The following is a 26,489-nucleotide window of genomic DNA, read 5'->3' as shown; positions in this document are numbered from 1 at the left end:
ATAGAGTAACCCGAGGCCAAGTCAATTATTCCCTTTCCTTACCCATTGTGCAAGCTCAAGCTGGATACAGATCTATTTCATTCTTTGGTGCTGACCGCTTTAATGCGCTTCCCGAATCCCTTCAAGTCATATCCCCAATTCATTTCTCCAGGAACTTAACAATTTCATTCAACTTGGGCACCCTGTAAGAAGCCCTTTGGGCCTGTTGGGAATGCCCAAGTAAAATAATAAAATACAATACAATACAATACAAATCAAGCACAAACATGAGGACTGAGGGTGGGTCACCGTGCACGAACAGTCCACAAAGAGCGAAAATTACTGCGAAAGTTTGCATTTTTCTCGCTCCAAGAAATTTTCGTGTGCACTCGCTTGTTTTTGAGAAGTGGTCTCTATCCGATGATTTGTTTGTTGCGAGTGGCGGCACGCACACCAGGTACCCTGAGTTACGGCCTGAGACGAGAGCTCTTCGACTACGTTGTCCATGGCCGGAGACCCACAGACAAACGGGCCGGGTTGGCTTGTGCCGTAATCTTGTGCATCAACACCTGAGGCTGAGATTCAAAAAGGCATCATTGATGTAACCGACTCTGAGCAGTGAGAAGACGAGCAAGCAGGAGATCGGAGATGGTTCTGGAGATGAAGCAACACGGGCTGCCACAAGTATCGGAAAGCTAGCACTCGCGGACCAAGCTAAGAGTAGAGATCAAGCACAAACATGAAGATTGAGGGTCGCTCACCGCGACGTGCACCAGGCTGACCAGTGGTCCACAAAGAGCGAAAATTACTGCGAAAGTTTGTTTCGCGTTTCCTGCAACTTTCGCGTTCAAAACTTCGAACGTTCGCACAAAGTTTCGGTTTTCGTGACGTCAAACGAAAATTTGCGCGAACGTTCGCTCTGCAAAACCTCTCTAGTGACAGTTTCACGCTGCTCCTGTCACATCTCACTTGATGATCATACACCTTATACGCCTAACTCTATGCTCCCAAAACCGCTGCTTGGATTGGTATTTAACGTCGAATAACAAACAGGCAGTGTTGCCTTATTACATGAGATCGACTAAAGTTACAGGCACACAAATGTTAGGAAAAGATTAAAAGAAAATGAAAATAAAGTAGGATTTAAGACAGAAGAGGAAAGATTGCATAATTATTTCATCAGCGGTCCGGAATTGACCTGGTTTCTTCAGTGATCGTATAGATGCAGGCAACTTATTCCAGAGAGCGGGACATTGATATGAAGGGCTGTGTGTGGCGGCGGCAGATATGATCCTCGGGAAAAGAAGCAGGGGAACATCCGTGTTCCTCGTTCCCGGGGTGTGTGACAGAGGTAGATATCGAACGCACACACACACACACACACACACACACGAAACTTTCCTGTCGTACAGTTCCACGAACAACAGTTTACAGAGGGCTCTTTTCATGACAATTAATGACGTAAAATTTACCCGCCATGCATGTCACAGAAATGTTGGATACTGTAACTACTCGTCAATTGAACTTCAGCTTTTGCTCGTGATTCAGACTACAGTGTGTTTGGTTTAAGCAATAATTAGTGATGCAAAACAACATAGAAAACAGCTGGCAAAGTGGATAGCGCTAGATGGCTAATGGCAAGGTGGTTAGTGAGAGAATGGGGGTGATTGTTATAGACAGAAAAAGTACAATAAATAAGGAAGAGTGATTTTATTCCTGAAACCACGCTGGCTCGCTGATTTGAAGTATAATAATTATGAAAGCACTCAAAGGAGATCAATGGGTTTATGGTGGCGAAAGAGAAGGTTATGAAGATGCACCCAGTATCCTGAAAAGGTAAACACTCATTTAGTGCAGGTGTGTAATAATATTATGTTGAAAAAGCATTGTTGGTTTTCGAAACTTCGAGATTAAGAATCGAATGGCATGTTGACTCTCCTGGAAAAGAATTGTAAGCGTGGAAAGAGGTATACATATTTTCAAGGATAGAGAAAAGCCATCACGAAAAGAAGAATCTAGTTAAGGAGGTTCGCGACGGTTAGCGCCATGTTGGATTTCCGATTTTTTTTCTGAAAAATAATGCCTTTCGGAGTGGAAAAATGGGACGCGGTCATGCACAATCGAGTAAAAAAATAAGCAATTTGACCATGACTTCGCAGCGCGTGCTCGAGTCGAGACAAGTATTGAGGAAGAAGCTCAGCCACTAGTGGACTTGCGGATTTGTTTTGACATTGGCGGTTTTTGGATAGCTCAGTTCTCCTGCCGACGTGTCGTGGAGATGAAGACGCGGGAGAGTAATCCGTCACCCACGACGCGTCCTCTCATTCTGCGTACTGGACGATGCAAGAAGCCGAGGACGAGGACGCTTCGCAAACTCAAACGATCGATCGAGTTCCTGAAAAACGGAAAGGGCGATCTCCACCACTAACGCCACTGGATTCGACTCCCGCGAAGAGGTCGTTCAGTGCCCCTCTTCGAGGTCGACGAATCGTTCATCTCAGGTATCTGGCTGTGGGATTGTCTGCGTGCCGGAATCCTGGATGTGGCAAACATCTGGCGCTCATTGATTGCGTTGTTGTGAACCCTCTAAGATTCTCTAAATTGTCAGGATCGTACGACCACACGGCACGAGGACAACACTTTTCCTTTAGACAGTATATTTCACTTCATCGAATAATTAACAATGAACACTAATAACACCAGCTATTTATAGCATGCAAAAAACAGCGTACATGCAAAATATAAGCATATAAAACTGGACATAACAGCGTATACAGCAAAACACACACAGCGCATATAGCGTATGCCATGCAGCAACATCAGCGGTACGGCGGAGTCTAAAGACAACATTGCGACGAATACAATGCCATAAGCGCGAAGGCCTTTCCCAATTGAGAACTGGTGGTTTGCAACATTCTCCCCACCAAAGGGCTTCTCACCGCCGTACAACAATGCACACAAGTCAAAAACGATCCGGGGCTCTGACTACGCGCCCAGAACGCGTCATCTCCTGCTGCCGTGGTGGTGGTAACGGTGCTGACCTGTCATACGCTGGCTGCTGAGGGACGATAGCAGGTTGAGCGGTATCTGCAAGCCCAGGAGCCACGTCCTGTGACGATACTTCTAGCGGCACTAACCTTTGGATCGGCCTCAACAGGGTACTGGTACTCAACTTAACCTTGGCAACACGACGCTTACCATCTCGACCAGGGAATAACTCGATGATCCGTCCCAAACGCCAGAACTGTTTGCGCTTGGTATCATCGAGAACAAAGATAACATCACCCACAGCTAAAGGGCGCGACATGGTGTGTTGGTGTTTGTTCAGCTGACTTAGGTACTCCACCTCCCAACGATCCTTGACATGCTCCAGTGTCCGACTGAGGTAACGCAATCTCGATGACATCTGCGCAGCGTCCAGGGTGCCGGCTGGCTTCTCTGACGACATCCAGATGTCACCCATCATCATTGCAGGGGTTACTGGTGGCTCATCCAGGCTATCAGACACATAAGTTAGCGGACGACTATTCACCACTGCTTCAACCTCATACAAGAGGGTCTCAAGCTCCTGGACCTTCAGAAACGCTGTTCCCATTACCTTTTTCAAGGCACTCTTCACTGTTCCAACCATTCGCTCATAGAAGCCTCCATGCCATGGTGCAGCTGGAGGATTGAACATCCACGGCACACTCAGTTTGTCAGATGCCGCCTTGAACGTTGTAGCATTGTCAGACCTGATCCGAGACGGCAAACTACGTCTCGCGACAAACTTCCGAAATGCTATCAAGAATGACTCAGTACTTAAACTATCGACCACCTCCAAGTGAACTGCTCTGGTGGTTGCACACACAAATAATGCTATCCATACCTTCGGAGATGACTCACCACGGCGCACGTACAACGGACCAGCATAGTCGATGCCGGTAGTTGCGAACGGCCTCTCGTGAACAACTCGGTCTTCCGGCAGCGGCGGGCAGACTTCTGAGGCAGCCTTAGCCTTGTAGCGGCGGCATGTAACACATCGCTGAGTAATGTTGCGTAGCGCCCGTCGACCACCGATAATCCAAAATTTCTGACGGATGAACGACAAGACTCCTTCTACACCTTGGTGCATCCTTTCAACATGCATTTTCTCCAACAGCAACTCGGTCAGATGATGTTTGCCTAACAAGACTGGGTGCTTGGCTCCATACGCCAACTCGCTGTGCTGAAGTCGTCCCCCGGCTCTGAGCACTCCATGCTCATCCAGAAACGGTCCAAGCTGATACACCTTCGACCCGGGCTTCACTGGTTGACCTTGCTTGATCAGCTCAAGATCCTCGGCGAAACATGCGGCTTGAACGATGCGGTACAATACGTTGTCTGCTGCAAAATAGAGTTCAGCACGAGGCTCAGTGTGCTTCCACTGCAACATCCGAGTCACCATGCCCTGTGCCCTTGACCATTTACTGAATCGGAGCCACCATTCCTTATCAGATTCTCGACTACAGGTGGTGGCTGACACTCGTACTTCTACACTGGACTCATCTGTAGCTGCGGTTGAGGATGCGGTGGGCCAGTCATTGGGCTCCGTGATCCAGGTTGGTCCGCCCCTCCAGAACGGACTACGGATCTGCTGTGCACTACTCCCACGCGACGGTAAATCTGCTGGGTTGTGAAGGCCCGGGCAATGGTTCCACACAATGCCGACCTTCTTCGATATCTCGCGGTTAGCCACAAATGTTTTCCATTTGTACGATGGATTACTGATCCAATGAACGGTAGTGAGACTGTCAGTCCAGCCATAGACTTGCGTGACGGTCACACGCAGCTCCTTCACCACAAACTCAGCGTAGCGAGCCGCTAGACATACTGCTTGTAACTCAAGGCGGGCTAACGTGGGCGGAGACACAGTTGCCACTTTGGCCTTGGCAAATACCAAGTGCGACTGTCCATTGACGACTGCATACAAACAACATCCAAACGCTTTCTCACTGGCATCGGCGAAGGCATGAAGCGCAATCGGCGTGTTAAGATTGCAGCAAATCCAACGTGGTATGTCAATGCTCACCACTTCGGCCAACTCTCCCCACCATTGCGCACATGCGGCTGCGATGCCATCAGGCAGCATATCATCCCAGTCGCCTCCGACTTTCCAGGCTTGCTGTAGCAGTATCTTTCCCGGCACAACTGCCGGTGCTGCTAGACCTAGCGGATCAAACACTGATGCAACACACTTGAGGAGGGATCGCCGGGTCCAAACAGACGGCCTATCGGACTCGCCTAGCGCTGCTATGCTGAGCAAGTCATCACTGGTTTTCCATTTCAGACCGAGGACTTTATCTCCGGCCTCTGGATCGCACGGGATTTCGTTGCCTCGCCACTTGCGTAACTCCATGCCAGCATTCGTAAGCACACGCACGCTGAACTCTTGCATCTCCTTGGCTTCCGAGGCATTTGTTGTTGTTGTTGTTGTTGTTTATTTATTTTACATCGCATAGCAAACGGGCAGTTCTGCCCAATATTATGAAAGCGATGACAACCAGTAAGAAGAGTCAGAAATGAAGAGAAAATAAATGAAAATAAAAATACGAAAACGGAAGTAGCAATGAGGGGAGGCAGGGTCAAGACGAGCAGAAAAAAATGGATCTCAAATTTACAAGTCGGGTCATCGTAGCATGATTCTATCGAGTCTCATCAGCAGGTTACGAAAGCCATTACATTTAACCGAAGTAGAATACGCGTAGCATGCGTTTGAATTCACGGACAGATACTATGGACTTCATACAGTCGGGCAGGCCATTCCAGAGTCGGCAGCTGGCTAGAAGCGGTCGGCATGCGCCAGAAGCACTGTGGGCCAGGGGGAGGGGAAGGTTGCGTCCCAATTGACCTCGAGTGGTCATGCCTGTCGGCGGGCATTTGAGACACTAGAGACCAAATCGTCAACGTAGAAACTCGTGACCAAGAGATCAATACGATCTCGCTCTTTGGGTGCAGACAACGCCCGTAGCTCCTTCAAGTGATGCTGAATCACCGCAGTAAGCATGTACGGCGAGCAGTTTACGCCAAATGGCAGTTTCGTTAGCCTCCAGGTTAACAGTTCATCGCTGTCGCTTCGACCGGGCCACAAGAAACGCAGGTACGGACGGTCTTCGGGATTAACCGCGACCATGAAGAAAGCCTTGCGGATGTCCGCTTGCAGCGCGCTCCTATATTCACGGAACCGTAATAGCATACCTGCGAGACTCGGCAATAGCGACGGTCCAGGGTCAACCATGTCGTTCAACGACTTGCCATCTGGAGCCGTCGCCGAGGCATTGAACACCACTCTTAACTTCGTGGTTGCAGCGTGCTCGCGGAATACACCATGATGCGGTACATAGTACCCGGCATCGCTTTCACATGGCTCCAGCTCAATTGCTCCAAGCTCGCGGTACTCCCTGATCAGCACATCATCATAGAGCGCACGCTTCCCATTCCTCTTCAGCTTCTCAAGAAGCCGCGTTGCGATGACTCTAGCTTGAGCAAAGTTATCCGTTGGGCGACGCTCATTTCGCCACAAGAGACCCACTTGGTACCCGCTGCCCTGGCGACATAGCGGGAACGATGGCAGGTGCTGATGTTGTTCTGGAGGTTCATCCAACTGCCATAGTTGTTCAATGTGGGCTGTGACACATGACACGGTCACCGGCTGACTGTTTCGACTTGGTGCAGACGCTGGACCAGATAATACATTACCTATTTCTGTGTTCCACACCGTCTCACCATTAACTTCCTTCTTGCTGTGCAGTACCGCGTTGATATAGTCTGCACCAATCAGCATATGTATATCGTCTGATGTCCCTTGTTGAGGCTTGTCACTCAGCTCTACTCCCCAACTGTGCCACTGCGCAATGGTCTGCGGACTTGCGCACTTCAGGTCCAGCTCAAGCGTTGGTTTCACGAACGCGCATACCCGAATGCTAGCGGAGCTACCCTGGATCGTGATGGCGTACTTATCCATGCGCTGTTGGGTTGGTTCCGCGCCGAACGGCTTCACCTCTACATTTTCAACCCCAACGTGTTCTGCATCGATTGCTGACACCAACGCTGCAGTCACGAATGACGCCTCAGCACCCGAGTCCAGGAACACGCGAACCTTCGCGTTTCGAGTTCTTCTCTCAACTCGTGCCACTCCGGTCATCAGCCGCACACTTGGCGAGTGTAGACAGCACGACCCAACATTCTTCTCCGTAACTATCTCGGTCGGTTTCTCCCGGCTGTAACCTGCTCTATCCAACACATCATGTATTAGCAGGTGGTGTTTCCTCTGGCATTTCGTGCATCTCGAGCCTGACCGACATTCTCTGGCCATATGGCCATACTTAAGGCAGTTCCAGCAGAGTCTCTCTCGCTGCAGAAAACCCTTTCTCCCTTCCTGTGGCAGCGACTTTAGCTGCTTCTCTGCATCTGCGACCGATATCGCCATGCACTGTGCCGACGCCGTGGGCCTTGGCACGGATCGTTCTACTGGCTTCCTGGCAGTATCACCCTGTCGTCCGTGCGCGACCTGGTAAGACGCGCCGTGCTCCTGTACCTGGCGCAGTGACATCCCGTAGCACTGCCGTTCGACCAGGTACGTCTTCATCTCAGGTCCGCATTGCTCCAAGATTACCTGCTTTGCCATTGCTTGCAGCACCGGGGACATTTTTCCTATATCGGCGCTATACTTGGTGTCCACCTCGCCATCTTCTGTCATAGCGAGTGTGGCCCACACCTCTACCTCTCGGCAAACACGGACAACGTATTGATGAAACGACTCATCTGACCGCTGCTTGCCTGTCAGCAATGTCTTCCACGCTTTATCTGGAGTCTTTCCGAGCGAGGCAAGCAACTCCCGTTTTGCTTCCTCGTAATTATTGCATCCAATACATATCCTCTCCGCTTTGCTACCCGCTAGCGCGATGCGCAGTCGCAGCAGCCATTCGCTTTCTTCGAACTCGTTCTTGGAACAGATGTCCTCGAACAGGTCAAGATAACGCTCCAATGGCTGCGTTCCATCATATGAGGGGATTTTCATCAACGGTTGACGCCCCCCGCTGTGACTGGGAGATTCCTCTGTACCTCCCATCGCGGCTTTACCCTCACCCTCATGCGCATTGGCGATGCGCTCGTTAATCTCGTTAAGTGTTTTGGCAAACTCGGTGCGGAGCGCCTCCTCTCGCCGTCTGGCACTGTGCTCCTCACGCTCCGCGTACTGTTGGAGCCTCTGCTCCACATGTACCTTCAACAACTCGCCTTCTAATCCTAACCGCTCTCCATTGTCGATAAAGCTGGCTTCCAAATTGTTCCATAGTTCCTCTGCCATGCTCGCTCCTATCCTGGCGTGGTCGCCAAATGTTGTGAACCCTCTAAGATTCTCTAAATTGTCAGGATCGTACGACCACACGGCACGAGGACAACACTTTTCCTTTAGACAGTATATTTCACTTCATCGAATAATTAACAATGAACACTAATAACACCAGCTATTTATAGCATGCAAAAAAACAGCGTACATGCAAAACATAAGCATATAAAACTGGACATAACAGCGTATACAGCAAAACACACACAGCGCATATAGCGTATGCCATGCAGCAACATCTGCGGTACGGCGGAGTCTAAAGAAAAACATTGCGACGAATACAATGCCATAAGCGCGAAGGCCTTTCCCAATAGACCCTTTGCGCAATAAGCGAGAGGGGTCGAGATGGGGCATGCTGTACACGCGCTGCACACTTGGCAGGCAACCAGCATGCATGGTTTCGCTGCAGGCCCTGCAGGACGTGATCAAGTTTCCTGTGACAGGCTCTGTTTTCACGGTCCCGACGCGATGTTCATGTATGTACTCCCCAGCCTTTTTTCATGTTGAAGTTTTTCTAGTTCTGAAGGAAGAAGTTCCGAAATGCTTTCCAAGGACCACTGTTGGGTTCTTGTTTGCAGCAACCGTCATCCCTAACGTTAGTCTAAGGAACCCACTTGTCTTTCCATGCGTTCCCTGGTGATGCTGGCATTCCACACTCTGGAATCCTGGCTATCTGGCGAGAAGAGGGCCGCAGTGCTGCGATATCGTTTACAGTGTTGTGCTCGGAACACTTTGTCCATGACGACTTTCATCCTTGCTTTTGCGAAGATATGGAACGCCCTGCCAAGAGACTCTGGAGCTTGAGAAAAAGGCATGACCCATCCCTGTCTTCGCTATTGGAAGATCGACTGCTTGCTGGCGCTGCTCGAGCTGCTGTTGTTGAAGTGGAGAGAGACGCGGCCTCATCGCTCAGGTGTGCGGAGAAAGTCATCTGAGTTCGAGCTGTGGCTGTGTGCACGATATGACAGACTTTCACATTATGCACATAGCCACTAAAGTAAAACTCATGGACACTATCCACGGGCTTGTTCACTAGTACTACTCCATCAGCTCCCTCTTCACTGTCGTCGGCGACTTACCCCTGCGTTGGAGACGAGCAAGCCTGGTGTGGCACTCACTCTGGGAAACAAAGGTTCATCACTCATCCACTGAGCCGCATGAAATGTTGGGCATGATGAAGGTACACTCGAGGAAGTGGTGCCCTTCTTAGTTCTAGGAGCATCAGGGTTCTGCATAGAGAAGTGTTCTCTACATCGACAGAGGAGAGATCGAGAAGGTAGAGAAAATAAAAATAAATTTCAATCTACAGTAATCCGAAATATCCACTGAATGCGGAAAACTTACCGCTCCAACAACTCCTTCTTTTTCCAGATAGATACGCACCCTCATTCAGCAGAAAACTGTTCAGTTCCTGACACAACCGATCTTCATTTGACAGTTCGTCCACGGGTTCCACAGCCATCGATGGCATACCACTCGACACTCTCTCCTCCCTCTCCAAAATGGAAAAATACAGTGTTCCACCATGCTCAACAACTGATACTCTGCACAAAAATCGAAGAGGATGCCCCATCTCGGATCACGTGACCGTTATTGTGCAAAGGGTCTATTGAGAACTGGTGGTTTGCAACAGCGTTGAAGAGAAGAGGTACGACCTGGGCAGCGTACTTCTCATTCCGTGTCAGCAGTGTGGGATGGAGAAATTTATAGATACATTACAGATAGCCCTGTAACTGCTCAACACCCTGGCCCCCGTGCGTCCACAAGCAACACCAAAGCTGCTTTGGGTAAGTGCGTTTTTCAATCTCATAAGATTTATTCATGATATTTGCGAGTCATTGCCACTCTATGTGCCGTATGGCTATGGAAATGTATGAGCACACTGTATGCGCGGCGGCCGCGAGTGTGTGTGTATGTTTGTGCATGTGTGCACCATACGCATGTATGAGCATGCACATGCATATGCGCTCATGTGGACGTGCCCTCGCACACATACTATACACACGTGCATGGCCGGTCCCAGGGCATGTTGGTGTGACATGTGTATGTGGGCATCTCCACTCATGCACATGAGTGTGCACATGCATGTGCGTGGGTACGCACACGTGCGTGAATGTATGTGTGTGTACGCGCGCGTGTGTTCTATTGCGTGTGAGAGCATGCATGTGTGTGTGTGTGTGTGTGTGTGTGTGTGTGTGTGTGCACGGATGTGTGTGTCGATGGTGTGCATTTTTGTGCTGGGTGAACACTCTGATCCCTAAACCGCGATACCGGAGCTCCCAAGCTACAGCCTCAGATTGATTTATAGTTCATCGTTGGGAATGAGTTCGCTGCTCATGATGCTGTTGCGGATGTTGCGGCCCTGGCTGAAATTGTCGAAGCTCGCCCTGATGCCAGTATCCTGTAGAACTCTGTCACTTTTGCATCAGCATGTTCGGCGATGGATTTTTTATTTTTTTTTACAAAGACCACTTAATGCCAAACATGAGATGCAGCTAGGGGAAGCACGCACAACCTGAATCGTGGCAGTGGTGGTGAGGTTTAGGGAGCTCCGCCGACCTAGGGTCTCGACATCATAGCCACCTAGACGCACCAAGAGTGGGTGGGGAGGGAGAGCGAGAGAGAGAGAGAGAGAGAGCGGGAGAGAGCGAGAGAGAGAGAGAGCGGGAGTGAGCGAGAGAGAGAGAGAGAGAGAGAGAGAGAGAGAGAGAGAGGGAGAGAGAGAGAGAGAGAGAGAGAGAGGGAGGGAGAGAGAGGTTGCGAAATTGTTAAAGTAAAATAAAAGGAAAATTGAAAATATGAGATGATTGGTGAGGTGACTGCAGCCTCAGCTATTTGGCCAGCAAAGTCATAATTGTTACAATAGGCCAGCTATTACATGAACAAGGGAGCTACTGTGCCGCAACATAGAGCGAGGGAGAGTATATAAGCTAGCGAAAAAACTTCAATAAAGACACTGTCTCAGACGCGGTGTGTGCACTACGGCTGAGGTGGGTGTGGGAGGTCTGCTAGAGGCTCTCAGTCGCCCAGCTCCAGTGGTGCAGCTGGAGGTGACGGTGGACACGGCACTTAAAGGCTTGCAGGCCCTCCAGGTGTGGGGGTCTCAGCAGTATGCTTTGGGGCAGAGCATTCCATGTCTGCACAGCGCTGGCAGGAAATGCGCGAAGACAGCTGTTTCGGGTGCGTGCTGGCAGGTTAGTCGATAGCTGGTGTGGGTGCGTAGGCTGAGCAGACACGCGGGTGGGCTGTATGTCCTGAGGTCGACGTTGGGCACCAGGGGGGAGGATCTTCTTTAGCGGGCTGTCCGCATCGAGGCAGAATAGCTTGTACAAGTATGCAAGCGAGGCCACTGTTCGCCGCAGAGATAGACTAGGGAGCCAGGAGCCCGATCCGATGATGTGGATGGCTCGTCGCTGGATCTGGTCTAGCTTGGCCAAGTGTGAGGGTGGCGCACCAAGCCAGACCAGGGGACAGTACTCCAGCACAGGTCGGACAAACCCATTGTAGGCTCGGAGTCGGCCAGGGGGCTCTAGGATAGCAGAGGCCTTCCGCAGGAAGCCTAGGCGTTCCTGTGCTCTGGAGCGGATCGTGCGGATGTGATTGATTGATTGATTTTATTTGGATTCGCGAGACCAAACGAGCAGGAGTGCTCAATAACAGGGTAGCGAATGGTTGAGTTGTGCTATGTGACAATGTAGTGTGTGCGTGGAGGGGGGGGGGGGGGAGCTGCGGAGGCCCAATACAATGTAAGGGGATGGGAGGAGAGAAGGCCAGCGGAGAGTCAAATTCAGAAGAGGGAGGAGAGAATAGCTGAAGTACACGGTTACTGAGCGAATTCAAATAAACCAAACAAACAGCAAAACAAGTACACAGCTCACGAGAATAAAGAGGACTGGAGCACAGAATTGAACTGCTGATGTACACAGCTGACGAGAATAAAGACAGGAGCACAGAAATGAACGGGAGGCAGTCTACGAAGTGGTGGTACCATGGGTGCATGCACCACGGTACATTACCATATTATCGGCGCGGCTTTGCAAAGTTCGTGGGTACTGAATACCATGGTGTGACCAATTGTGTAGCAGTCTACAACGTGTAGGGAATGGCAGCTCGGCGGAATGCTGGGATGTTGCCCATGGCTCGCACTGTGTCAGGTATATGGTTCCATAACAGGCAACCGCGAGATGCCGGGCGGCATTGGCCTGCTCGGCTTCTGGCTATTGGTTGTTGCAGGCCCAGACTGCGCTGAAGGCGAGTTGCTCCGCAGTTGCTGACAAACAGTGCCTGCAGAGCAGGACTGGCACGGTTATGAACGCACCGCCATACCAGCACGAGCAGTTTCTGGCGATATACCTCGTCCACGCGATAAACAGAGAGCCTCTCCAAGAGGTCACTGGCCCTGGTAAATCGTGGTCGTCCGAACACCGCCCTTGCTGATGTGCTGCGCATATGTCAGCTGGGAGTCAAAGGTGACGCCCAGGAGCTTCAGGTGGCCTGCCTCGCTGACTGGCGTAGCGTCGAAAGTGGTTCCCGGGAGCTGCCAAGGCTGGCGATGATGTGCGATTGTCATGGCTTGGGTCTTGGAGGGCTCAAACTTGATCTTCCACTCCACGCCCCAGCGAGACAGTGCATCCACACCCTGTTGCATGATAGCAGAGCTGCCAGGTATGGACACTCTTGAGGTGATGAAGTTGAAGAGCGTAGTGTCATCGGCATATGCTGCGAGGTCCATTCCAGGAGGGAGATGGTCCTCGGCGTCATTTGTGTACAGGATGAACACTGTCGGTCCCAGGATGCTGCCCTGGGGGACGCCAGCTCTCACTGGGTAGGGCTGAGATAGCTCCCCACCAACAGCTGCGGTTAGGTTCCGGTTGCTCAAGTAGTCGCGGAGCCAGCCAAGCAGGTGACCAGCTACGCCATAGCACTCTGCCTTGTGGAGCACTCCGGTGTGCGAGACACGGTCAAACGCACCAGCCACATCCACTGCGATCACCCTTACTGCACCACCGCTTGCGGCCACCCTGCCCCACTGCGAATTCAATAGGGTGAGGATATCCTGGGTGCCAAGTCTGCTGCGGAACCCATACTGGCTCTGGGAGATGATATTGTTTGACTCAAGGAAATCCCTGAGGGCACGGTTGACGATAGCCTCCATCACCTTGGACAAGATGGGGAGGAGTGAGATAGGTCTGTAGTTGCTCACATCAGATTTCGATTTCTTCTTGTGGACGGGTACAACCATGGCAGTCTTCCATAGGGTAGGCTGGCGTCCTGCCCGAAAGGACTTGGCGAACAGTTTCGACACAGGGACTGAAAGTTCCTTGCTGCACTCCTGCAAGACTCGGCCAGGCAGGCCATCTGGCCCTGTGGCTTTTGCAGCGGAGACCTTCCTGAGCTCGCGCTCGACCGCACAAGGTCGGAAGTGCACTGTGTGGAGCTGCGCATCTGAGCGGCGACGAACTGGTGGGAGCGCGTCTGCCTGCAAGTCATGCGTACCCAAACTGCACTTTGACGAGAAGAACTTTCCAAAAGCCTCAGCTTTCGCTGCGCTCTGCCTGACTTCGACACTGTTGGCCTGGGTCAAGGTCGGGATCTCCGAGGAACGGCTGCTATGGCCACCAGCACGTTTGATCGTAGTCCACCACTCTCGGCTGGAGAGACCTCCAGCGCTGATCTTGCGCCTTACTGTCGCAATGTGGGCCATCTTTACTCGATGCAGAGTGGCGACTGCGGCAGTTGCTGCCTCCTTGAAGATTGAAAGAAGTGCAGCATCATTTGGGGACGCCCGATGGCGCCTCCACGCCTGTTGCTTTCTGTCAACACATGCTTGGCATTCAGGAGACCACAAGATTGGGTTGCTGGCTCGCTGCTTCAATACTTTGGATGGTATGAATCGTTTCATTGCCTCTGTGACTTTCCTGGTGAGTTTGTCACATGAGGTGTCAACGTCATCAGTAGCAAGGGAGGACCAGTCTGAGTCGCGCAGGAAGGCGCGTAGGCGGGGCCAGTCGGCTTGCTGGTACCGCCATACTGTGCGCTTGGTCGGACGGTCTGGGGTTGGTGCCACATCAAAATGTGCAACTATCACTGCATGATCGGATTTGCCAAGGGGTGGATGCAGAGGCGTGACGATTCTGCCTGGTAAATCTGACATTCCGAGGTCCAAGGTGTTGCGACCACGGGTTGGCTCATGGACGAGCTGCTCAAGACAATACATGTGGCACATGTCCTCTGCATATTCGCCTGCACGTGTCGTTCGACTGCTGTGGAGCCAGTCTTGGTTGTGCACATTAAAGTCACCAGCTAGAATCACAGGCGAATTTCGGCGCGCTGTCGACTCGAGGCCCACAGATATGGCGTCAAAGATGGTGATGTCCGTGTCTGAGCACGTTCCAGGGCGGTAAGCTGCACATATGACCACAGATTGGCCGTTGCACAGCTTGACGCTTAGCCAGATGAGCTCCTGATCAAGCACGTCGATTGTTTCCAGCTCCCGCATAGCGAGGGAAGTCTTAACCCAGACTGCCACACCACCGCCATGGCGAGTCCTGTCACGCCGCAAGGGTGAGTAATAGCCAGGGACCGTCAGCTCTGCTTGCGTAGTACTTTCTGGGGTGAGCTTGGTTTCTGTGATGATGGCGATATCAGGTTGGACTTGGTCTAGGGTGTGCTGGAACTCACCAAGTTTGGATTGCAGTCCGAAGGCATTTGTGAGCAGGAGCGTTAGGCTGGGGGGCATCATTTGGATTGCTGCTCAGTGCGTTCCTCAAATCGCCATGGCCTCGCGTACAGGGGCCTTGGCCAGAAATTCTCAGTTGTGACTAGGGTGAGGTCCTTAGCGTCCACAGTTAGGTGGGCAGACACTCTTCCTGCCTCCGTGGTGTGGAGGCTGCAAGTGTGCACCGTTGCCGTACCCCCTGCTGCAACTGCACGCTGCTGGGTGAAGCTTTTCTGTCCCTCCTCAGTGCAGCTTGAGCTTAAATTGCCTACATACAAAACGGCCCTCCTGGACCTGGGAGGCTCTCCTGACACCAGTTGCCAGCTGTCGTCGTCTAAGACCTCCAGGACTGGCTTGGAGCGATGTTTACCTCTCCTGCTGTAGGGGCCCTCAATGCCAATGATCTCAGAATTACTGTCTTCCTAACTGGACGCCTCAGGCTCAGGGTCACTGCCAGTGTCACCCACCCTACGGGGATCACCCGTACTAGCAGTGCACGCGGCAGCCTGGCCTGTGCGGGTACTACGGGTACGATTTATTGACAATTTCGTAGATCTACGCTTCGTACGCTGGCTCTGCTGAGAAGCTTGAACATTTGGGAGAACACTTGCCTTGGCAATGGCGGCTTCCTTGAGGGAGACAACTTCCTGAGTCAGGCCAGACACTTGCCGCGACAGGTCATTGATTCTTTTGTTGAGGCGATCCTCGCGATCGGCCGACTCGGACGCTAAGTTCGCCAGGGTCTTGATAACCTCAATCACAGACGACTCGATACCCGGGAGGGAGCACAGCAGTTTCGTCTCGACCACTGAGAGCCCCTTGAATGCGGCCTTTGTAGCTGGGGGCATGGCCGCCAGAGGTGGGTCAGCCCTACTACACGATACTAACTAACTAATACTGCTAGTGGTCCTCTTGGCCACGCCGACGGGCTGCCAGAGACTGAAAAACTGCGGAGCTCAAAAATTTGCTTCCACTTCAGTAAACTTCAAAAAAGGGATTAGCAGAACATCAGCAAAAGCGGCTGGCCACCCTTCAACCGTTGGTCCAAGCAACGTGCTTCTCTAAATCAGTTGCAGTGCTAGCAGCTGCCAGTGGGTTGGTGATGAAGCACTTTGTCTTGTCCTACAAACGAAGTGGTGGGCCAGCCATTTCCAGACTGATGAAGTAGCAAGTCGGAGGTAAGAAGCGGGTGACAGTCTCAAAGAAGATAATATTAGCGGTGGCTGAACACCTAGCGAAGAACCAGCAGCAACCCAACCGTAAGGAACGCCCTGTGGCACAGTGCTTCACTTGTTTGTGCGCACCGTAAAATACCATCATTTTTGCCAGTGTGGGGACACGTTCTAGCTCGCATAGTTCAAGAACAAGAGGACTCAATGTTGTCTGATTCGTTCCAACATGTCAGCTTTCATTGTAGTTTGATATTGGGCAGTGCTAAGCGCTATCACAGCTACATGTACATGTATCACAACCAAGTACCAACAGGAGAGTAATCATGGAGAAAAGTACCTATCGATAATGCGTGCACCCAGGGTTTTCCGGCAAATTTACTAGTTCAGCTATTCCATCCTTGTATTGTTCTGAACGCCAAGGGCTCTAGTGAGTTTATGCAACACCTAACAGCCAAAAATCCAATATGTTATGACCAAAGCAGCAGCAGAGAAGTACAAGCAATATAGATACGTGAATTTACCAATTTTAGGCAAATTTTGACAGTTTTTGGATTTTTCTCCAGAATATGCACGGTGACCCCTATTTTCGCCGCGGTAAACCTGTTCCAACCCACTTATAGAATGTATTTGAAGTATCCACATACATGTATGGGGCAAACTCAAAATAAGCTGCAAAAAATATCCAAAGTTTCATTTTTTGCGTCTTTTTGTTCTTCTCCAGGAAATGACGACCTGGATCCCATCGTCAACCAAAGTGTACATTTTTCGATGTTGATATCATCTTAGTCAATACCTCGAACAGTCTGTAAAATTTTAGGTCATATTATCTGTCCTAACTGATGTTATGGACGATTTCTCATCAATTTTGGGATTTTGTGTTATGTTGTGTCATCAAGAAAAATAATTGTGTTTTTGGCAAGACCTATTCGGGCAATTGAAAAGCCGATGTTACTAAGTGAAAATATAAGGCTGTAGCTATTCAAACCTTATGTCAGATTGGGCTGATGTTGAAATTAAATTTTTGGGCCTAACTGTCCCGAACCCCCTTAAGACGTGTAAAAGTGCAGAATATTGCATTTGGTTGGAAATGAGCAGAGTGTGTGTAGTGAATCTAGTAGTGCATTGGGTTTTATCCACGCCTTCTTAGCTTCATTTCCACAAACTTCAAACTTTTGTACCCGTTATGATAGTACCCTACACCAGTGTCCTCTCCATCAGTACATCCGTACAATCCATTGACATTGACATAGTGACACTGGTTATACCACCAACCCACAGGTAAGGCCTCGTTTACGGGCAAAGCAAGCACCGGTGCTTGCTTGGTCCATGATGTGTTGTTCTGTTGCAATATTTCACTAACCTGGGCTGCTGTCATTGCTCTGGAAGCGTCGCGCTCTGTCCCGCTCATGCTTTGAAAGTGTGGAATGGCCATTCCCCCGAAACGAGTCGGCAGCCTGAGCATCACAAAATCCTCCGTGGTGAATGCATCTCGACCAGTTGCAGCCGGCAAGAACTCAGTTTCGATTACCTTGTCCAACGCTGATACTGCGTCCTCCGGAATGGGAACCGTACGAAAGAGGTAGACCCAACGACCCCGCAGGCCATGAGTCAAAGCTGCATAAGCCGCGTGAGGCTCTGCGCTGGCAACCTTTGCTAATGTGCGTAGCTCCTCGCACCAATCATCAACCCTCTCCCCCACTTAGGTGGCAACATCATCGGTTATACCACCGACCACCCCTGTAATTATTGGAACAGTCACTATTCCATGAGTCATGATCACGATCTCGAGTACTGAACTGTTGTCCATTGTTGTAAGTCATCCTGTCCACCAAGGTAGGGCTTGAGAATCCTGAAACGTGTAGTTTGTAATTGTTAGCTTCACCTTCAACACGGAATATTGACCACTTGGCATAATGCTTCTCTGCAGTTGTTGCGAACACCATATCAATACGCAGTTCATAAGTACTACCAGCTTGTGACGTCAGATAGTGTAGTGTACCTATACCCAGCCAGAACTCTCCAGAAGCTGATCCGAATCCTCGTTTGTATGCATTCCAGTCACGGTAAAAGTCCACTTATCCATCCTGTCTTCTCTGAAACACAGTCCAGCCACCTCCGTCAGTCTCTCGATCACAGTAATCAGCGAATCTTGTTATCGGTGTTCTGCCATTGAATACATCTGACGGACCAGAGTCGGTTCTCTGGCAGAGAAATGATACTGCAGAATTAGGAATCAGAATAGTAATATAGTCATTAAAGGAGAATTGTGCTAACGAAGTCCACAATGATTTACTGCAGACGCAACCTAGCCATGAGAAGAGAGGAAAGAAGTAGCAGCACAACACAACAATGGGAAGAGTAGGGGCTCCAAGAAGGAATCTATGCTAGTGAGGCAAGCCAACAATAAACGCCGATCTGTGTTCTCGGCGTTACCGCGAGCTTGCGCAGCATGAGAGTTCGTATTTTGTATTCTTTTATTTTACTTCGCAAAGTCAAACGGGATCGTTGCCCAATAATATGACAGCGCAGGGTAGGGGGGGGGGGTGACATTACATAATAATTCTCTGTCGTAATCAAATGTGTCGGTACTCAGTTGGGAGGGATAAAAGAGTTAAAGAATGGCAGAAGGCTAAAGAGTTGACGTGGAGTATAGATATACGTGCCCATCACCAAAGCTACAAGTGACTGATCATAACAAAACTTCCAACTTCTTGTTGCATTACCCGGTAGTGGAAATGTAAAACTGCGTTTGCAATATCTGAAGGTAGGCAGGCATAGTGGGATGGTCTAAGACCATGATCTAAAAACAGAGGGTACCAGGTTCAAGTCCTGCTTGGAAGCGGAAGGGGTCCAGCCAAGTCTAACGCGAACCGTGAATATATTTCTCTAAGCCCGATTTTGGTCGAGTGAGCACAAACGGTAGGGTACTAAGATTCCTGGGCGCAAAGGTAAAACAACTGAGCCTCGTTTCCGCCCTAAGAAAGCCTTACTCTCCATAATTATAACAGCAGCTATCAACCTCGCTCTCCATCTTCAATTCACTACTTATTTGAAGTAGTAGTATCACAGTATCGCAGATTCTACATTCTGCAATACCAACACGTCATGAATACGTCTTGAGAATAATTTAACATATCAACAACATTTGGCTTGACTTAAAGTCTGGATAATTGAAGGGGAACAGAACACGGGATATCTCACGACGTTCGGAGAACATTGCCAATAACCTCCTCTACAATTGAAAATTCTGGAAAATGTACCTGGTACAACTTGGCTGCATGGCGCCTGCTAGTTAATCACTCATGACATGATCAGGGCTCATTCGGCGAAATTCAAACGTGTTCTTCCAACTCAACTCGATCGCGTTTGGGCTCTAATGCCTCTTGGAAAGGTCTTCTCTCTCACCTACCTCTAATTATGCCTCGTCTTGGCATGGAAAAATCGCGGAATGAAAGTATGTCGGTCAAGTTGATAGTTACAGTGCTCTAGCCCCCCCCCCCCCCACCGCTGGCTTTCCGAAACACCTACATACCTACGTACGTACCACCGCCCCACGAGCAGGCGAAGAAAAGGCAGTGTTGCGCCCGGATAGACAGTGTCGAGATTAGATCTTTCGCACTATTAGTGTTTCCACACTGTGACAGGCATGCGTGGCGCCGAGGCATCCCTCTCTAGGACGAATATGGTAGATATCATATTGGAGAAGAATCATGGATTGCAGTAATTTGTTGTCATCAGCCAGCTTTGAGGCATTTTGTCACTGTGTCTGCTTCTTATGGGCAATCACATGATAAACTAGAGGGTCATGGGAATCATACAGGCGCAGTGGTAGGGCGTTTGTAAAAGCTGTATAAATGTTTGCCATGTCAATTTCAATATTCCATTAAATATTAATAAATAATTGCATTTTACCTTCTTGACTTTCCTGGACTTCGTTCAGCCTTTCATTCTGTGGTAAATCCCAACAAGAACAATCAAAAATGTAACTTTAAACATTTGTAAAGATGAGGCCATAATTAGATTTCTGACGATCACCAATTTGATTTGCTTTTCAAAATGCACAAAACTATATAATATTTATTACAAATCCGTTGATCCCCGAGCTGCAATAATAATTAGGACAGTTTGGGGGTTCCCCCGTTTCGTCTCACTGGAATCAGTAGTACCAGAGGCTGCGATCGCCTGCGATCGCGAGGATAACAACTCAGTTGTAGAACATTGCTGTCATACCGAAAATCTACAATTATTATAAAATACACATCCCGAGTTACATGCATATACAAACCACTGCTCTCTATTAAGCCTAGTTCACATTCGACGGGGCGCGACGGGACGCGACGTAAGGATCGACGGGAAGCGACGGGATGGTCTGACGGCGTCCAATGTGAACATCAGGAACGGGAACGCAACCGTACTACCGTACAGATTGGGAAGCGACGGGAAGAGTTGGATCGATCCAACTTTTCATACCGTAGACGGGCGTAGACGGGGACGCAAGCGTACAAAACGGCTGCAATTCGAGTGTGAACAGGGGACGGCGTCGTGCGCCGACTACTCCCGATTCGTACTTGGAACTTTTTTGCATTTTGAACACTGCGCTTCCCATGATAACTCACAAAATGGCTGGTACGACTTGACTTGAATTTTAGCAACACAAGATCTCATCTCACATATTGTATTTAGGGATAGTTCAGAAGCGTGACAGACAAACTATTCTATCATTTCCTGGAGCTATTATTTGAATGCCACTACTTTCAGGTCTAATTTTTCGGTCTTCATTAAAAACTGGTATCGTGAACTTGATTCCGCTTCTTTCAAGGAGAAATAATTGAAAATAAGTCCCGAAAAACGAGAAATTGGCTCCGAAAGTCACCCCGTCACGGACCGTGCCGTATGACTCGCGCCGTTCGACGTTGAACGTCGCAACGACTGCTGCATGTCGCGTCGTACGAATCGTACAGGATTTTACAGCTCACGCCAGCCCTCCCGACAAGCCCTAACGTCCCGTACCGTCGGCGTTGCGTCGAATGTGAACTAGGCTTTAGAATTGCAAACGAATGCAATCCTTGCAAGGCCCGCTATCCTGCATAAGGGGGTGGGTTGGCAGTTGAGTTCCTTCGGGCGTGGTTTCTTCTAATCCTCTTGTGTTTCCAATGACGGACTGAACCCGAATGGAGACCCAAGGATACTTTATAGTAAAGAAAAAAGGACCAAGAAACTGAAAGTTACGCTAAAATGTCCACTAAGTAACACCACCAGTTACTAAACGATCAGCTCATGTGATAACATTGCGCGACACTAACCGACGGTACTGACGTTCTACAACAAACTGGCTAACAGCTCTAGCACATCTTGGATGCGCACTCCAACAGCCTTCCAACTCGAAAGGTTCTAAATTATAGAAATAACATGTGGAGGGGAAGGTGAGCGCAACCAAGACAAGCACGAGCTGAAAGTGTCAGCTGCGAAGGACGTTGGCGGATGTTCATGCATTTCGATGACGATACTGGCCAGACATAGCCGAAGTACAGGGCTGTTTTACTGAGGCATTCGGTTTTGCATGATTCTTGTTCGCATAGCTTCCCTTTTTAATTCTATTGATCTTTGCGTCTTTGAGCCACACAAGTTGTATGGAATGTTCCTTGCGTCCTTGAACCGGGGTTTGACCGTATTGTCCAGTGGTCTTGCCAGTATCGTCATCGACATGCATGAACATCCGCCAACGTCCTTCACAGGTGAGACTTTCAGCTTGTGCTTGTCTTGGTTGCGCTCACCTTCCCCGCCTCATCTTATTTCTATAACTTAGAACCTTCAAACTTGGGAGGCTGTTGGAGTGCTCATCCAAGAAGTGCTTGAGCTGTTAGCCAGTTAGTTGTAGAACATCAGTACCGTTGGTCAATGTCGTACAGTGTTATCGCATGAGTTGGTTGTTTGGTAACTTGTGGTGTTAGTGGACATTATACCGTAACTTGTAGTTTCTTGGTCCTGTTTTTCTTTACTATGAAGTCACCTAACATCATTAAGAATTATTATCATAACAATGATGCACGTTCCACCTTTTGTGGCTGACTGCTTGCACGGTGGGTGCCCATCTCCAGGCTTCGGACGAATGCTGATGAATATACATCAATATTACAGGCAAACACCTCTGTATGGCATTGTTTGGATTGTATACTGGCTGATTACATGCCCTCATAAAGCATTCACTATCTTGTACGAGAAGTGAGCCTAACTTACATCTACTCTGATTCAGTCATGGCAAAGTTACTTATAGCTGGGTAAACACATGTTCAACTCGTACAATTGACGCAATCCGCTATATCATGAACTCACCAGGGCGGCAACCTGAGATGGCATACGATTCATAGTGGAGTTTACACTTGTAAGAATCTTCGTGCCCAGTTGTTGAAGATATGATATCATCTCGTCTGCCAGTACGTAGTTCAAGTTTCAGTTGTTGCACATCCTCACTGATTTGATGCAATGTGTTGGATTGTTGTATAAACTTAGCTACATCCAGCCACTCCGGAGAGCAATCAACACAAAAATCACGTTTCGTATAGGATCGATCGGGTTAAATTTGCTTTTCAGGAGGACTGTTTATCCCCAATCATTGCCACGCATCATCGAATTCCTAATGGTTTTCCAAATCGCTTTCACTACCTTTTTATCAGTGTATATTGGTGACTAAGCCAGGCAATGACAGCTACCAAAATCATTTTAAAATTATCAGCAACCATCGTTCATCGGTGAACGAAAGCATTATCATTTTACGTACTCTATAGAAGTCATCTTTTATTTATTTATTTTATTTATTGATTTCACTCAACTCGTGGTTCATGAGCAATTGGAAAGCAAAATGCGAGAGAGGGGTGATAGCCAACCACGGCAAGAAAAGAAAAGAAAGGAATATAGAAAAACATGAACCGCGCCTGGGACCGATCGGTGTTGATGAGGAGAATGACACGGGGACGACACTGAGGAAGAGTTGGTAGATGAGACGGAGGACGAGGTTGCGGTTGTTGGAGACGAGGAATCAGATGGTGATTGTGATCGTAAGAAGTCTGCCGTTTTTCTTCACTTGTTGTCTCATCCTAAGTGTCTGCAGGTGTATGATGATTTTAGTTTTTCTGTTCTTTATCATGCACGGTATGCTAGTCAGTTGAAAGCACTTGAGGCTGTTTGTATTCGTTTGCATAAGCCTGATCTTTGTAAGCAGAAGAAACATGTAGTGGCGTTAAAATTGTTTTCGTAGGTGCACAGCATGATTGTTTGTCTCACTACACAGTTTTTGCGTTAATATTATTAGTTTCTCACCCGCCGTTGCACTTAGCTCTCACTTCACTTCTATTGTCTCACCTTCCCTCATTCTATTTTGGCACTGTATTTTGTTCTCGTAACACATCATTGAATGTATATTTAATCATTGTTCAGCATGGTTACTCTTCAGTCACGACTTTCCACTGATGAATGTGACAAGAAAATTAATTCTGGTAAACTTTCATGACTTCGTTGTAGTGTGGCGATGACTGCAGAATTTGTTCTCTTTATTGCTATTAGAGAATCCAGCAATGAGATCCTATCGTACTACATTATGCGATCGGAGTGCATTTTTAAAGCTGGAAAGACATTTTGATGTCTTAACATGCTGGGAAAGTTGCAGCGAAAGGCTGTAGGACAAAAACAGAGGAGACTTGGTAAATGCGGCTGAATTAGCACGGGGAAGTGAGAGACTATTACTTTATTTTATTTATTTATATCATTATCTCATGGCACATCATGATGACGGCCAATAAAACTGAGACAAGGGTGAAAGCCAACCACAGCAGTAAAACAGATAAAAGAATACAAAAAAGAGGCAAAGAAGGCAAAGGAGGAGACAAACCAGCAGGATATACATGAAACCTATAATTGAGCAGAGATTTTAGCAACAAAATTATCCATCGACGTGCTGGTCTTGGCCTGCGCTGGTAATGTTGCCCAAAACACATAGCCAGCAAAGATCGGGGATCTAGTGAATAGGGTGGAGGCAGCGCGTGGGAGACTGAGTGAGTTCCGGGTGTTCCGTGTTTCGGAGAACCAATTATAAGCCTGCATATGCAAGGGTATTTTATTTAGTAATATTTTATGTATGAGAACACAGAGGTGGTACTTATGTCGAGTGGAAAGGGGACTGATCTTGGCAATTTCGTAAAGACTAGCGGAGGGAAAGCGACGATCTTTGCTAAATAAGATTTTAAGGAGCATGCGGTTATGGGTTTCTAGCTTGTTCAATACAGTAGTAGTTATGCCACACCAAGCAGTATCACAGTAGTCAAGTAAGGGCAATATATAGCAACGATAAAACAAGCGTTTGCAAGAAAGAGGAAGATGTCTACAGTGGGCTTGAAGAGCCCCAAGGATGGAGCTTGTGCGCTTGCAGACATACTGCACATGGGGTGACCACGACAATTTAGAGTCAATAATAACGCCAAGATGCTTATGCTCTTCAACAATGCGAATAGCAACACTTGAAGAAGGAAAACAAAGTGGCAGGGAAGGGGGAGAAGGGGAAATGTACATAGCTGCCGTTTTATCAACGTTTGGCTGCAACTTCCAATCATGCATCCAGGTTATAACTTTCCCAATGCTATCTTGCATGGCTTCGTGCAGGCGTATAGGGCAAGCATTGGAGCAAAGCAGAGCTGTGTCGTCAGCGAAAAGGCTGACACCAGGGGCAGTATCGGGGAGGTCATTAATATACAGGAGAAATAGCAGTGGCCCAAGGATTGAACCCTGGGGGACTCCAGAAGTAACGGGTAAAGGCTCCGATAACACAGTTGAGAGGCGTACAAGCTGATGTCGGTTAGAGAGATACGATGAGAGCCAGCCGATAGCCTTGCCATCAATGCGATATACTGTTCGCAGCTTAGCTAAGAGACCCCTGTGCCAAACAGTGTCGAAGGCCTTTGCGAGATCGAAGAAAACTAAACCAACATGGTTATGGGCGTTCCGGGCGGTGTGGATGTCTTGCACGAGGCGGGTAACCTGGTACCTGGTGGAGTCACCCCGACAAAAGCCCGACTGTGCTGGCGAAAGTGAAATGCGAACATGATCATAAATGATGTCATATACAACACGTTCGCACACTTTTGATAAAGTAGAGAGCAATGAGATAGGGCGATAGTTGCTGGGGGTGGTGCGTGGTCCTCTATTTTTGTAGGTGGCCACGACTACCGCAGTTTTCCACATGGCTGGGAATTTCCCTTCACGAAATGACATATTCAAGATAATTGACACAGGATAGGCAACAGACGGAGCAAGAGCTCTCCAAACTTCGTTGGTAATTCCGTCTTGACCAGGGGACTTGCCAGTTTTCAGATTACGGAGATATTTCCTCACTTGGGCTGTACCAGTCGACAATGATAGGAGGGACGCAGGTATTGAGGGTGAAGGGGTGAGTGGTGGTATAGGCCACGTAGGGTCGTCAGGAAGTCCAAACGACGTAAACTGCGTGTTCAATATGTCTGCTATGTCTGCGGGATCTGTTGCTACCGTGCCGTCTGAAGCTGTCATTGATCGGATCGGCTCCCGACTACAGTTCTTACGGAGATGGCGGAGAAATTGATGGAGACTAGGGCGATCATGGGAAGACAGGGTGGCATGAACCGACTGTACATACTGACGATGGAGGGTACGTGACAAACATTTCACTTCGTTACGCTTGCGCTTAAAGGCAATGAAGTTTTCACTGGTTGGATACTTCCTATAAATGCTATACAAATCTCGCTTCAGTTTCACAGCACACTTGAGGTCCGGAGTGATCCAGGGTCGGGATGCATCCCGCATAGTAGGACGAGGCCTAATGTAGTCTCCTGTCCGCGGAATAACTTTGTAAGGCAACAGATGACGATGGAATGCTGACTGTAGTAAAGCATCAAACAGGACAATGGCATCATCAACATCAGAATGCCGATGAAGTAATGACCAGTCCAACCTAGACAAGTCTTCATTCACAACCTGCCAGACACGGGTAGGCACTTGTTTATACCTGTACTGAGCCTGGGGATGGAGGGACGATTTAGCAGTCGCTTGTGGTGTCGAGCACGATGCATAGTTGAGCGTACAAACAACCTGCAGATGATCAGATGTGCCAAGAGGAGCTGCGTGGTCGACTGAGAGGACATGTTGGGGTTTGTTGGTTACCAACAAGTCAAGACATGAGTTGGCACCCGCTGATGAAGTGTATGTTGGGAAACTCACTAGTTGTTGGAGC

At 49.0% G+C, this 26,489-nt stretch overlaps 1 protein-coding gene across 1 annotated transcript in view; it reads right to left on the bottom strand.

The window, feature by feature from the left end:
• Positions 1-18,252: 18,252 nt before the first annotated feature.
• Positions 18,253-26,489, bottom strand: part of LOC135830334 (angiopoietin-related protein 7-like) — an 86,672-nt gene continuing 78,435 nt past the window's right edge. Inside the window, exon 7 of the mRNA XM_065342603.1 lies at positions 18,253-18,539. Within this exon, the coding sequence (XP_065198675.1) occupies positions 18,310-18,539 (230 nt within the window). The 3' untranslated portion in view covers positions 18,253-18,309. The remainder of the gene's footprint in view (positions 18,540-26,489) is intronic.

Source organism: Sycon ciliatum (assembly GCF_964019385.1).
Source record: "Sycon ciliatum chromosome 5 unlocalized genomic scaffold, ocSycCili1.1 SUPER_5_unloc_1, whole genome shotgun sequence".
Lineage (NCBI taxonomy): Eukaryota > Metazoa > Porifera > Calcarea > Leucosolenida > Sycettidae > Sycon > Sycon ciliatum.
Note: the sequence above shows the minus strand (reverse complement) of the source record. Positions and strands in the feature narration are given on the sequence as shown.